At 28.1% G+C, this 14192-nt stretch overlaps 1 protein-coding gene across 1 annotated transcript in view; it reads left to right on the top strand.

Annotated features, from left to right (window-relative positions):
- Window positions 1-14192, top strand: part of LOC113389405 — a gene marked incomplete in the record, with an annotated part of 586125 nt that overhangs the window by 328987 nt on the left and 242946 nt on the right. Inside the window, 1 exon segment of the mRNA XM_026626441.1 lies at window positions 9847-10001. Coding sequence (XP_026482226.1) covers window positions 9847-10001 — 155 coding nt within the window.

Below are 14192 nucleotides of genomic sequence, written 5' to 3'. Positions count from 1 at the left end.
GATCAACAATAATACATTCGTCAGCAGTTTCACAAAAATCGGTTATTGATACCGGGGGTTTGCCGTATGAAATAATTTTAGTTCTGAATAATTTTAGTTCTGAATAATTTTAGTTCTGAATAAATTTTACATAATAACTAATATTGATGTAAGTGATGGCTTAGCTAATGGTTGTGTAGGAAAATTAGTGTACATAGAACGTGGCGATAATGATGAACTTCTACGTTTATGGTTTGAATTTCCTGGTAAGATAAGTAACAAAATTAGGAAGAAAGCTTCACATCATATTCAAACTCTTAATATCAGTAGGGCAGCTGTGCCGATTCTCAGGAGATCTTCATCTATTCCAATGAATAGAAATAAAACCATATTTGCCAAAAGAAATCATTTTCCTTTAGTGTCTGCTTGTGCACTCACAATACACAAATCACAAGGTGTTACTTTTGATGAAATTGTATATGAATACAATAAAACACATAATCAACAGCTTCTATATGTTGCATTATCACGAGTTACCAGCATTAATGGATTGTTCATCATTTCTAAAAACAACGACAAAAAATTTTATCATGGAAGAAAACGGCCAGCAGGATTAGTGGACTTACAAACTGAATTCCAAAGACTTTCAACTTATAGATTAATAACACAAGAAGAAAAATTGAGTGAGATAATAAGTTTGAACGACATTTCATTGTTTTCGTTTAACTGCCAAAGTTTACGAGCTCATTTGCCTGATCTGCAAGATAAAGTGCTACAACGTTGTACGTTTTTGTTATTTTCGGAAACTTGGATTAATAATGAAGAACGAATTGATATTCAGAACTATTACTGCGTTACTCAATACAAACGATCGGACTCAAGAGCAGGTGGTGTAGCTGTCTAATGTCTATCATTCATGTTCAGATACTCTTCATAATGCGACTCCTATGCAGTTTCTTGCGCCAACGATATTACTGGATATTCTTAATGAAATTACACAAGTATATTGCAGTTGTCCGCTGTGTGAACACACAGAATCAAACATTGATTATAGTCGTCCTTTAAATTTCTCCCAATAAAAACATATCAAATATTATTGAATTGAACATCAGCAGTTACTTTATTTTTGTAATGAGGGTGCAAAACTTTTAAACACTAATCACAACGAGATACCATTGATTCTTGCTGGAGATTTCAATGTCAATTTTCGTTCAGAAGAATCTCAACCATTAATTGATTTTTTAAATAATAAATTTAATTTAACAATGAATAATTCTCCATTTGAATCAACCACAAGATATGGCACGACTATTGATGCAGTTTTCTCCAGAAATGTACATAGTTTACAAAGCAAAATTTTAGTTATCATAAACTTATTATATCATATATGAAATATGATAGCAATTAATCTATCGCTGTTGTTTTAAACTGTGTTATTGATGTTATGTGATTATTAATAAATGATTTTTAAAATTCAAATATGATGTTTTTTTATTTTTATCTTAATTGCCTACTCATACAATATTTAAAGTTTTACTTCAATCGCGTGTGATCCTTATGCGCACTCTTTTTTTTTTAGTAGAAGAGCTTTAGTAGATATTTTAAATATCAAATTTTAAAATATTGTTATATTTTGTATGTAGAGGTAATCATTATAGCTCTTAGGATAATAACTTATAAATAAAAAAAAACAATATGAAAAATTTAATAAAATATCATTTAATTCTTTATATCAGTTTTCTAGATTATGTAGACAAATAAAAAAATTGACAGGTTAATTGGTAGACATGTAAAACGGGGTGACAGGTAAATTGGTAAATCGGTAAATTGGTAGGCAGGTAAATTGGTAGACACTTAAATTGGTAGACAGGTAAATTGGTAGACAAGTAAATTGGTAGTCAGGCAAATTAATAGACAGGTATCTTTAGCAGACAGGTAAATTTAGTAGGCAGGTAACTTTAGTGGACAAGTAAATTTAGTAGACAGGTAAATAGTTGAGAAGGTGAATAGTTGAGAGGGTAAATAGTTGAAATGGTAAATTGGTGGACTAATAAACAGGTTGACTAATATGTTGGTGGACAAGTAAATTAATAGACCGGTAAAATAGTTGACTGACAAACAGGTATTTCGTCTCCATGCAAGGAAAGAAGCGCGACGGCTTTGGAAAAAAGATCACAATTTCCAAAATATTGCAAAATATAATTTTTTTTTCAAAAACTTTTTTTTTCAAAAAAGTCAATTTTAAAATTTCTCAAAAATCTATTTTTTTTTTAAGTTTAACAAAAAAATTTATCTTTTTTTAAAAAATAATTTTTAGTATGTAAAGTTCCAGCAATTTGCCTTAAGGCACGATGCCATACACCACTAGTCATTTCAATATTTTATGTCCATGGTTTTTCACACATTTCAAACAGATGGTCATACAGACAGATGGACTGGAAGACAAGAAAACTGGATAGGCTGACTGTAACAATTGTGCATTTTTACAGCTAGGTTCTAATATAATCTTTATTTTTTGCTCATACAGTAGGCACTATATAATACTATCGCTTGTCAAAAAAATTAAAAACTAATAAATTTGTTTACTAGTACCTTCCTTTCTCCAGCCACCTGTCTATTTCCCCAGTATTATCTGTGGTAAAACTCGGCGTCGGGTCTTAGCAAGTCCAATAAGTGATACATTAGGAAATGTTATGCTTCGAAGAACAACGAACAAATCTTTTTATTTTCCTCCACTTCTATTCCCAGAAGTAAGTTTCTCTTCGAATGTCTTATTTTTTTAAAAACGAGCTGAAATTTCGATCGAACTTCTCGCGAATGTTTTCGTTCGCGAGAAGATCATGATGGAAATGGCGAGCGTAATTTTTTATTAGGTGTAATCGAAGTCTGTTTAATTTATTTATGGTGATCAAAGAACTATATGTTTTATAGAAATAGATTACAAATTCATGCAGAAATCGTACGGAAAAAGGTATAAACTACTATATTTTTGAAGTAAAACTTTTTTAAGCGCAACTAGGATGTAAATCCGTACAAATGCAACGGAAATGCGTTACGGCAGATAAGATAAGATAAGAATCGTGCCCATGGTTCGTCATTCGCTCTCAATGATCATTTCTATGCGGGTCGTATTGAAATTAGTCGTCGCGTATTTGATTAGAGATCTGTCGTTGTATGCGTACAGGCATCAACGTTGTATGCGTACCGATATCGACCAGGAAATCGGTATTGATAAATAAACATTTTAAAGTTACATCGTAGTACAAACCTTGATTTAATGAAAAATGCCTGAATCAGAAGAATATTTTACGCTGTTCCTTGAAAATATTGATTAATAAGTATAATGATTAGTAAGTTTATTGATTTATAAATTATTTCTATATTATTCGTAGTTTCTATAAATCATTGAAGTTATCAAAATCGAAAATATTTTTTTAGGCAAGATAGATATTACAGCTGTTCAAAGAATGAGATTACATAGCCAGCGAAAAAGTAAAACAAATACAAGCAATCAATGAATGTATATTGATTTTAATTACATGAAGTTTTTCAAACACAATTACATGATGAGTGAAGTTGCGAAAACAATATTTGTTTAGGCGTTGTTTATCATAATCCACTGTGTGAACAAATATTATAGAATTTATTAATCAGCAATTACTTCATTTCTTTAATAAAGGTTTATTTCTAATTGCTAATTACAATGACAAACCGATCATGTCATATTTGAAGTATGACTTTAATTACATTATTGTTTTTAACGAATTAACATATTTTTAATGCTATTCCAAATATATAATTTATAATTTATTATTATATAAATGTGTATAAAGGTTGACACTAATAAATGTGTATATCACGAGTGTTATCATATTACTAATATACATTATTCAAAATTGTTATATGATGTATTTATTTTTACTTAAATGCTATATTGTTCAGTAGCAAAAAAGTTTTACTTCAATTGCGAGTGAACCTTACGCGCACTTTTTTTTATTAACACTTGTAGTATTAAGTTATGATGAAATAATATTCACTAATACGGATGTTGTATAGTGTAATGGTTAAACTCACGGTTAAACTCAAGCCTCATTCTGGACAACCTGACATCGTGCAGTAGCAGTGTCCATTTTTACTTGAAAATATAGTTCAAATACAAATAAAAATAGTCTAGTTTGTGAAATAACATTTACTTAGCAATGTGAAATCTCTCTCACCATTTTTCCTTGAATCGACTTGCAGTTTAACTTATCTTACGCACCTGTCTTGGGGTAGTACTACCCGTTTAATACGACTCACTTATGAATAACTGGAATACTTATGTCAATATAATAATAATAGAAAAACTTATTTAAATAACTAAATCTTAATCCCTATTAACCAAGTGCATTATTTCCATATTTTGAGAATTTCATGCAACTACTTACTTTATAAAGACATAGCCTCAAAATTTTTTAAACAACATGACGATTTTTTTCAGAAATTTCAATTTAATTAGCAAATGGTATTCCTGTTTTATACGCTTGATGTATATACTCATCAATACTCAAAATTCTGTCACTTCTCCAATGTATTATTTTGGCATCAGACAATGACTTCATAGTCATTATGTTGATATAAATTTCAGATTCTTCTCAATAGGCATAAATTATATTTAGTATCCAATGTAGAGCTTTATTCTATTCTTCTTCCAAAAGATTTCGAAGTAAGTTAATTTCAATGCAATTTAATGTAACAAAACGCCATTGTCGGATCATTTAGTCCTAAGTACGATGGCAGCGCCGCCGCCGGCCGCGGTCTGCGTTATTAATGACCTGCGGGTGGATTTATAGTATTTTCGCGTTCGGCATTAATCAGGATTATCCCTCTGATAACGCACAGATACACAACCACTATACGAATTCACTACACAAAACTAACACTATTATTGTGTTGGAATTATCCGAGTGGTAATTTAGGGGAGACCGGTCACGGTTAAGGGAAACGGTCAACGTCAGCATTGACGCAGTATTGCTACCTCTTAGAAGTAGTACCTCTAAGTTAGTTTAGGCTTAAAAAAATTTGTAGACGGTTTGAGTTTAATTGTTAAGCTAACACTACTATTTTGTTAGAATAAGCCAATTGGAAATTAGAGGAGACTAGTAGAATCTTTTTTTTATTATCTCTTTCATTTACAACTGTACAGTAATGAACATTCAATAAATTTGATGAATTTACAATAGTCGGCCAAAAAAGGACATTGTACACTACAAGGGCATGTTAGAAACAAAACAACTCAGTAGTTGTTTTTCCATTCGATATAAAATTCACAATATTTTATTGTTAATTATTTTAACTATTTACTTATTAAATAATTTCTTATGAATAATGATTAAGTTAATTTAATGTACAGAAGTTTAATGAAAAAATTCAACACGAACAATGTAGGTACAGTGCATGATAGTTCATTGTATAATCAAATTATTTGAAAAACAATAGTTTACAATTTAGCCAACACTACACTACTATTGTTTTAGAATGATCCAAGTATTAATTTAGGAGAGGCTATTTATGATTTCTTAGCGTAGTGCAAGAATCCTCTTAGCAAGAGCATTTTATGTTTAAAAAACTAGCCACTTAGTAGACACTGTAAGTTTAGTGGATAAATTAATGAGCCTATTCTGCCGCACAACAGACCAATGTTATGGCAAGGTCATGCTACTCTTCAACTTGCATACATTATGCTACTAATCACAATGAATACTATCAAAATGTCATGTATTTGCTATTCTTTTCAGGCGTTTTATACATAAACTGCAACGTTACTCGTATGTTATGAAGCTGAGTCAGAAAGACCCTGTTATCTAATATCGTTTTTTTGACATTTGTGCGGTTTTTAGGTTAGGTTTTCTATCTGATAACCTGAGGAAAACGCGTGACTGCACAGCAACCACGTGGCTTTTCTCAAATTTGGTATGGAAAGTTCTTTATAACATAGCCTTCCCATAACATTTGTCTGTTGTGTGGCAGAATCGGTCCATAAGCTTAAAAAAATAGTAGGCACTATGCATTTTTCTGAAACTATTATCTAGAATTATCCGAGTTGTAATTTAGGGGAGACCGGTCACGATTAAAACAAGAATGAATGCATATCATATTTGGAAAAAAAAAATTGTATAAAAATATAGTATCTATTTTTAAATATGAAAGAAAGTAATTTTGGTTTATGTCCGCTATTTTATAATGTGTTTTATTATTTATTTATAATATTTTTATTTTTTTGTATGAGTGTGATGTTTAAACGACATTTTGCTTTTGAGACTTGTGCTTAAAAATTTGAATTTATAATTGGAAGTTTACACTCACTTTTTTTATTTGAAAAAGTTACAGCTTTCTCTTCTTTATGAGTTTAAATTTTTAAGTTTTAGTTATTTTTGTATAAAATCAGAGTTCAGTATTTTATGCCCGTTTCAAAGATCAAATTGGTTTTTATTCTAGTTTTATATTTTAGTACTGATGTAGTCATCGATTAGTTATTAATATAATTTTTATATTTAATTTTACTGACAATTATTACCTTTACTTCAATTTGTATGAGTTTTATATGCATCAATCTTAACTTCAAATGTACTAAACAATTAAACATATTCTAGAAATTTTGTGTCAAATTTTAAAACTGAATATTTTTATTTTTATTAAAAATTTTATATAACCAAGACAATATTGTGTCAGCAAAATTAAGTTAATAAAGTAATTATTTACGCAACTTAATCGCATTCAAACTTCTTTGGTGATTAATTAAAATATTTGTCATTATTGAAAATTATACAAATATTTATTATATTTTTATCAATATATTTCTCGACGTGTTACTTTTCATATGTTGAAATATCTATGATTAAAAGGCTTTTTACATTCATTCAGATATCAAACACAAAACTATATTATAATCAAAAAAATTTAAAAAAACTTACGTTTTGAGTTCCAATTGACTCATATTTAGTGGACAAAATTACAAAATATAAATATAAAAGTAATATAATAAATTTTCAAAACTTATGGAAAGAAATTATGATAAAAATACAGCAAGTCAAAACTAGTTGTAAAAATACAGTCAAAAATAATCAATACTAATATATGTACTTCTGACACAATTTTAATGTCTTATATTAAATAGTGTTAGAATTGATTTGATCTTTCCAAATATTTTGAATTAATTCAAAAACTATAAACAAGCTGATAGAATTATTGCTGATTCATATATAATTTTCATTTTGTATATTTTACATTGATTCTGCAGTACCAAAATTATCAATTATTGCAGGAAAACAATTAAGAAACAAATTGATGTAAACGTTTCAAACTGAATTAATTATTATATTAAATATTCGTTAGAATCACAACACAATAAAATATTTCTGTTTGGCAAAAATCAAATTTTAAATTTGAAAAATAAAGTATTGACATCAGAAATTCAAAATCAACATAAACTTATACCAAGAACATATTTACAATAGCAAAATAAAAATTGTTTGTCAAAATTGTTCTCATCATGTTCTCAACAAGTAAAATTCCTGTCATGTTTAGTGGAAAGTAAGTAGATAATTTTTCACCTAAACTCCCCTATCTTTTTTGTATTTTCTTCCATGGTGCACCCGTTGTTATTTTCCGCACTAAGAAGGAATGATATGGGTTAGTTAGCTTTTCTATTCTAAATAGAAAGGGTAATATGGATGATCTTTTTATTACATCTAATCGGATTATCGTGCCCTAAAATGTCGTCAATGGAGCCAAAAAATGGATTGATGGAAGGCAAAGTCAGGGGCGAATTTATATTGATTTAGTCCTATAAAATCAAATTTGGTAATAGAAAATCAAAGGTCTTATAACATACAGACATATCATGAAGAAGTGTATATTTTTATTAATAATGTTTATGCACCTGAATGGATAATTGATCTATAAAGATCGATATGGTAATAATTTTTACATTAATTTTTATAACATATACCAAAATGAGTAGAAAAAAATATTCATCATTTTTTTTGAAACTCGAAGAGATTTTTAACTGTTATTATTTAAATATAAATTCAATCAAATTATTTTATATTTCATACAATTTGCCTCAATTGAAATCAGGACAAAAACATATTTGATGGATCTGTTTTGCATCTGTTTATGTCAAAATCAAATTAATTATATAATTAGCAAAATCGACAATGCCCATAATAGATTTCGCTTGTAATGACATTTAGAGGTAATTTATCCTAATGAATTTGTACATGGCAAAATTTAATTATCGAATAAATCTAATTACGTTTTGATCTTTGATGTGAAATATCACACTATGCAGTAATATATACACTAATAATAATTAGTAAATTATTACATTGATAAAACGTCAGTAACAATCTTATAATTATATATATATATATATATATATATATATATATATATATATATATATATATATGATAAGGTTTTTCAGCCACAAGTCAAAACAAACAATATCAAGATATATATATATATATATATATATATATATATATATATATATATATACAAACAGGAGAGGTAACTTCTTATTTTAATAAGTTGAATGTAATTTTTTCTAACAATAAGTAAAGTTACTTATTTAAGTGAACTATCTTCTAATCATAATATACATTTTTGCAGTTTAAAAATACGTATTTTTTATTATATAATTTACACTATACGGGTGTAATGTAAAGTTTTTGACCCCATCTTTCAAAAATTATATATACTGTTACTATTGATTTCATATACAATGTTTTATATTATATCAAATATGTGGCAAATAAAAATAGATTTGACAGTTTTAACTGATATTGACGTTTTTAACTAAAAAAAGCTTATGTTCGGACTATTCAATTAATAATTTCAAAATAATATTATTTGTCATTCAAAACTAATGATTATTAGTAATTTATTATATTAATAAAAATACATCAACCAGAGTGACTTATTTTAATAAATTGAATGTAAATTTTTTATAGTCAAGTAAACTTACTTATACAAGTGAACTATCTTCATGTGGAAATTTTATTAAATTAACTTTCTAATCATAATTACATTTTTTTTATTTTTCTTTTAATTTGAAATGTGTATTTTATTATAGTATTTATCCTCAGGTAATCAAAAAAAACATTGTCTCAAAAATTAGATTGACAATTCTAAAAATTTCATATAAAAAAAATATTAAAATTATTTCTCAATCAGGATATGGTTTGGCATAAACAGCTTAATGTTAGAAGCATTCAATTAATAATATTAAAATAACATTATTAGTAATTTTTCTAAATTACTTATTACTAAATACAAAGAACTAATAACATATTTCAACTACGATTGGATAAAAACTAATTATAATTGAATATTACCTTTTTCTTGTTTTTATAATCAAAGATGTGAACTCTATAACTTTTAAAGATTTATATATTAAATTAGTAGTGTATGGCACCGTGCCTTAAGGCAAATTTAAAAAAAAATTACAAAACAATATTTAGCAAAATAAATAAAGTTTGAATTACAGCTGTTGTTCAATCAGGCTACGGTTTGGCATGACGTGCTTGCCATACCAAACTATATCTATTCATAATATCACATAATTGACGTTATTTTGTCAAAAAAGCTATATTCGACGTAGTTAATTAATAATTTCAAAATAATGTGACAACTTTTCTAAATAATAAATACTTACAACTCTTATATTTCAACTACCTTCGGATGAGAAGTACTTTTTCTTGTTTTTATAATCCGAAATATGAATTCTCCATGTTTTAAAATTCCGTGTATTAAAATCAATATCTTTAATTTAGCAACGTTTTATTTATTAATATATTAATAATATTTTTTTATTTTTTGCAGGTTAAATATCGTTCACAATACTGGTGGCGATGTGACTGAATTAAGATTGTCGTCCACACAAATTTCTGATGAAGATTTATATACTTGCGAAGGAACATTTATTGCACCAGAAGACAACTGTGAAAGTGTTACTACAATCCAACTTAATATATTAGGTAAGTCAATAAAATTAATCAAAATTAATTATAAATTTAATATTCTTAAAGCAATAGAATTTTTTTTAAATGTTTTACTGATTTATATTAATATTTTGCACCAATTAATAAATTGAAACTTTGGAAGTATCACAAATAAAAAGAACAACCATTGGGTTGCCATCTAATAAAAGCTAGATATTAAAAATCCTTCACAAAACAGCTCATAGAACAATTATGGCTGTTGTTCAAATAAAAAATACAACATACAATAATAACATTAACAGTATAAGTTGGTAATGAATATGTTTGAGAGTATGTATAGTAATAAATTGATTTAACCTAAAAAAATACTTGGCGTTTGAGTTGTGGTTATTAGATTTAGATTAGGCTAAGTAAATTTCTTACGGAGATAAAAAAATAAATAAGTAATTTTTATATCATTATCAAGCCTGGTGCCACCGGTTTCTAACAAATCCCTAAGATCATTAGAGAGATGTTTCCCAAGAACAATGATTACTCGATTAATCAATATACTCCAGGTCCCAAGATGATTTTCAAGGATTTTCTCACTATGTTATCCCACAAAAGAAATTCTTTTAAATATTATATAAAATATTCAAAATTTAAATAATTATCTCTTGGTCCACCCTGTAATTTTGGAGTCAATACATGTCCGAAGCAATCGATATACTTGAGAGATCTAATTCATGTGATTATACTGCACGCAAATAGGCCTAGGCCTATATAAGCCATTTTCCTATTATCTTAGATGCATCTATTCCTAATCTACGGAATCGGATCTATTTAACGCAAACCGGTGTCCATAAATTGGTTCAGATTATCTAGTTCGGTCTATTACTAAATAGGATCTACTGATATCGATGCGTATTGCGAAATGAACAAAGATCTAAGGCAGAAGTAAAAAACACCTATTTTTCTTTATAGATTTGATAGTATAACCGAACCCCACAAAATATTATCAATATAAAAATTAATTGAATTTGCGAAAAATACGCTACGCGCTAGAGTAATATTTATAGTTGAACAACTTCTCCTAGGCCTATAATATTTTATGGAATTCAGTTTAACTATCGACTCTATCACCATGCAAAGTTTCACCCAATTCCTAGAAGAGTACACGTAAGGGTTTCCTTGTAATTCCACATAAATTTTCTCATTCCATTATAAAAGATTTTGAACTATTATATCTACAGCAGTCATTTAAAAGATTAATATTGCAATTTTATTTAATTCAAACCCAAGTGCTTAATTATCGTGTCTAAAGCAGATATATATTTGATTAAATTGTACATGTCTGACAGTAAATGTTACGCAATATTTAGCAGAGAAGTATAAACAAACCGAAGTTTCAATTATAGCTGCAGAATAGCATCACATAAACACAGCTGTAGTACTCGTTACAATGAAATTACAACCAACGGTGATGTCTGAAAATGTAATACTGAATTATCGATGTACTCCAAAATATATTAAATTTGATGTAATTGAATTATTTATATAAAAATTAAATTATGCACGCAGTGAACTCATGCACTGAGGTGGTTGTTAATGCAATCTAATTACACCCAATGGTGATGTCTCTATAATAATAATAAATAGTAGTAGCCCGAAGGCAGGTCCTTGGTGTAAGATATCTACAAATGCTACTATAAACCAAAGGTTCCATTTTATGAGGTTGCTGAGTAACTATACTATACACAATATTTCAAGTTTTATGCCACGTACAACCTGATATCAAGCAGTCGTGTAACTAGTTTTCATTTAAAAATGTAGACCTAAAGATATTTCCTAGTTAAAATAGCCTTTGAGGGTACTTTTAGCACTATATATAGAACTTAGTATCACAAAAGGTAAGAACGATCGTTGGGTTGCCATCTAATAAAAGCTAGATACAAACCAATGGTTGCTTTTCCTTTTCATTTTTTGACGCTTTTATGCATTCCATACATCCTGGTCCTGATCTTGTTTCTTGGCTTTCACTTCCTTGTAGTTTCAGAAGGCATTTTTTTTTGCCAAATAGATCTGCTCCAGTTTCCTTTACTTTTAATGATCGTGCTTAATAGACTTCATTCTTTGGCCACTTTTCTAATGATTCATTTATTTGGTAAGTTGTTTGTCCACTTTTTTTTCTCTAATCGCCTTCAGCACCACATTTCAAAATTGCCCATATAGTTTTTGTCGACTTGAGTTCATGTCTCTTTTTTATATGGAGCTGTTATGAGGATCAGAGCAGATGGGTCTATGTACTGACTTATTTATTTTAGGAAAAAAAATTAGTAATGATTTATGTTATATAATGTTTCAATTTGTGTGCTTCAAACAAGCAATATTCATGTCCTTACTTGTTTTTTTTTTTTTGCTTTTTTAGAAACACGCATCTATTTCATTACCAGCATTAGGCCTAAATAGGTAACTTTATCCAATTTATTTAAACACCGACTAAATAGATATGATTCTACTGATTAAAAATAGATGTATCAAAGATAATAGAAAAATGTCTTAAATAAGCAGTGTAAATGTAAGCATAAATTAGATTTGTCAAGTAAATCGATTTTTTTTTCACGTATGACATCACTTCAGAAAAAAAGCGTCTTTTGAGAGAAGATTCTCTTAGACTTTAATATAAATTTTTGTGTTTTGCTTATTTTGCTTTTGTATAGTGTATAAATATACATCGCATATTTCAAAGCCAACCTTTAACAAGATTCAATTTTCTTTTTTCCTGGTCTCAAATGAACTATCCCAGTAGTTTAAAAATAGTACTATGTCCTTTTATCCTTTGTATGAATATGTCAGTCTTTAAGAAAACAAAAATGTATAATTAATCAAAATACCATTAAACCTCTGATTATTGCAAATAAATTGGTTAAATTTACTTGTACTAAATTTGTCAAGTCGAGAAAAAAGGCATCTCTTCAAAGAATATGCTTTTAGATTCTAATATAAAATGATTTTGTGTGATGTATAAATATAACAAGTATATTTAAAAGCCAACGATGACAAGATTCAATTTTCTTTTTTTTGGTCTCAAATAAACTGCACTCGTAGTTTTCGAAAAATAGTACTATGTCCTTTTGTCCTTTGTATGAATATGTCAGTCTAAAAGAAAACAAAAATGTATAATTAATCAAAATTCCATCAAACCTCTTATTCTTATAATTGGTTGAATTTACTAGTACTAAATTTGTTAAGTAAATCGATTTTTTCTCAAGAAAATATGACAAAACCATCCTCAAAATTAACTTTTGAAGGAGCAATACACGTTTTAGTCTAGTCATTATAGTAAGTTCACCTCAGAATTCGAGATAACCAGATGTAAGTCTGTAAATACTTGTATATTGACATACTAAAGTTGTTTCAAATTCTGCATATATAGTATTGACACCCTACCATATGTAGGTTTTGAGACAACTTTAGGGTGTCAATATACAAGTATTTACAGACTCACAGCTGGGTATCTCCAATTCCGAGATTCTTACCTAATTTATGCTTAAATGACTGGACTATTTTAATTGATCACTGCAACAAGACTATGGCAATGACGCTCAACATCTGACCGGATTTTGATTATGGCTTTCTTCGTGTTATGCAGTTACTAAAACTAGCATATTTGTAAATAAGGCCACTGTGTCATTTTGTCCATATACGAGTAACGTTTTGTCCATAGTTTCCATAGTAATATTTTTTTATTATTTTTATGGCTATAGTTTAGTTTAGCACTTAGACGTTGCTGTATGCCATAAAAATGTATTGATCTTAGAATGATTGATTTTCTGAACATAATAATGTTAATTTAACTTATATCAAAGTATGGATTAGTAAGTACGACTTTCAACAAAGGCCATTTTTTTTAATTTTTTTTTGTACATTTTTAATTACAATTTGTCACATTTAGGACGTTCAGTAATTGTTTCGACTTCATTATATAGATTTTTTTCTAATGGATGGCAACCCAGTGGTTGTCCAATCCAATTATGACTAATTAACTATACTCGAAGTATTTTCTGACATTTTTATGCACAGGTCATTTTTAATAAACTAAATGTACCCTATTCGTAACTGAAATGAAAGCTTTCTCTGTTGACGTAATTAAATCGTACTGTATATTACTCGAATGTAATTCTAGTTTACCCGATCGAGTGCACCAGCCATGTGAATAGAAATATACATACATGTATATATATATAT

This window comes from Ctenocephalides felis, unplaced genomic scaffold (assembly GCF_003426905.1).
Source record: "Ctenocephalides felis isolate EL2017-DRISC unplaced genomic scaffold, ASM342690v1 CF-g0.4_SCAFFOLD_03573, whole genome shotgun sequence".
Taxonomy (NCBI): Eukaryota; Metazoa; Arthropoda; class Insecta; order Siphonaptera; family Pulicidae; genus Ctenocephalides; species Ctenocephalides felis.
The sequence above is the reverse complement of the archived record's forward strand: the minus strand, read 5'-3'. Positions and strand labels throughout refer to the sequence as shown.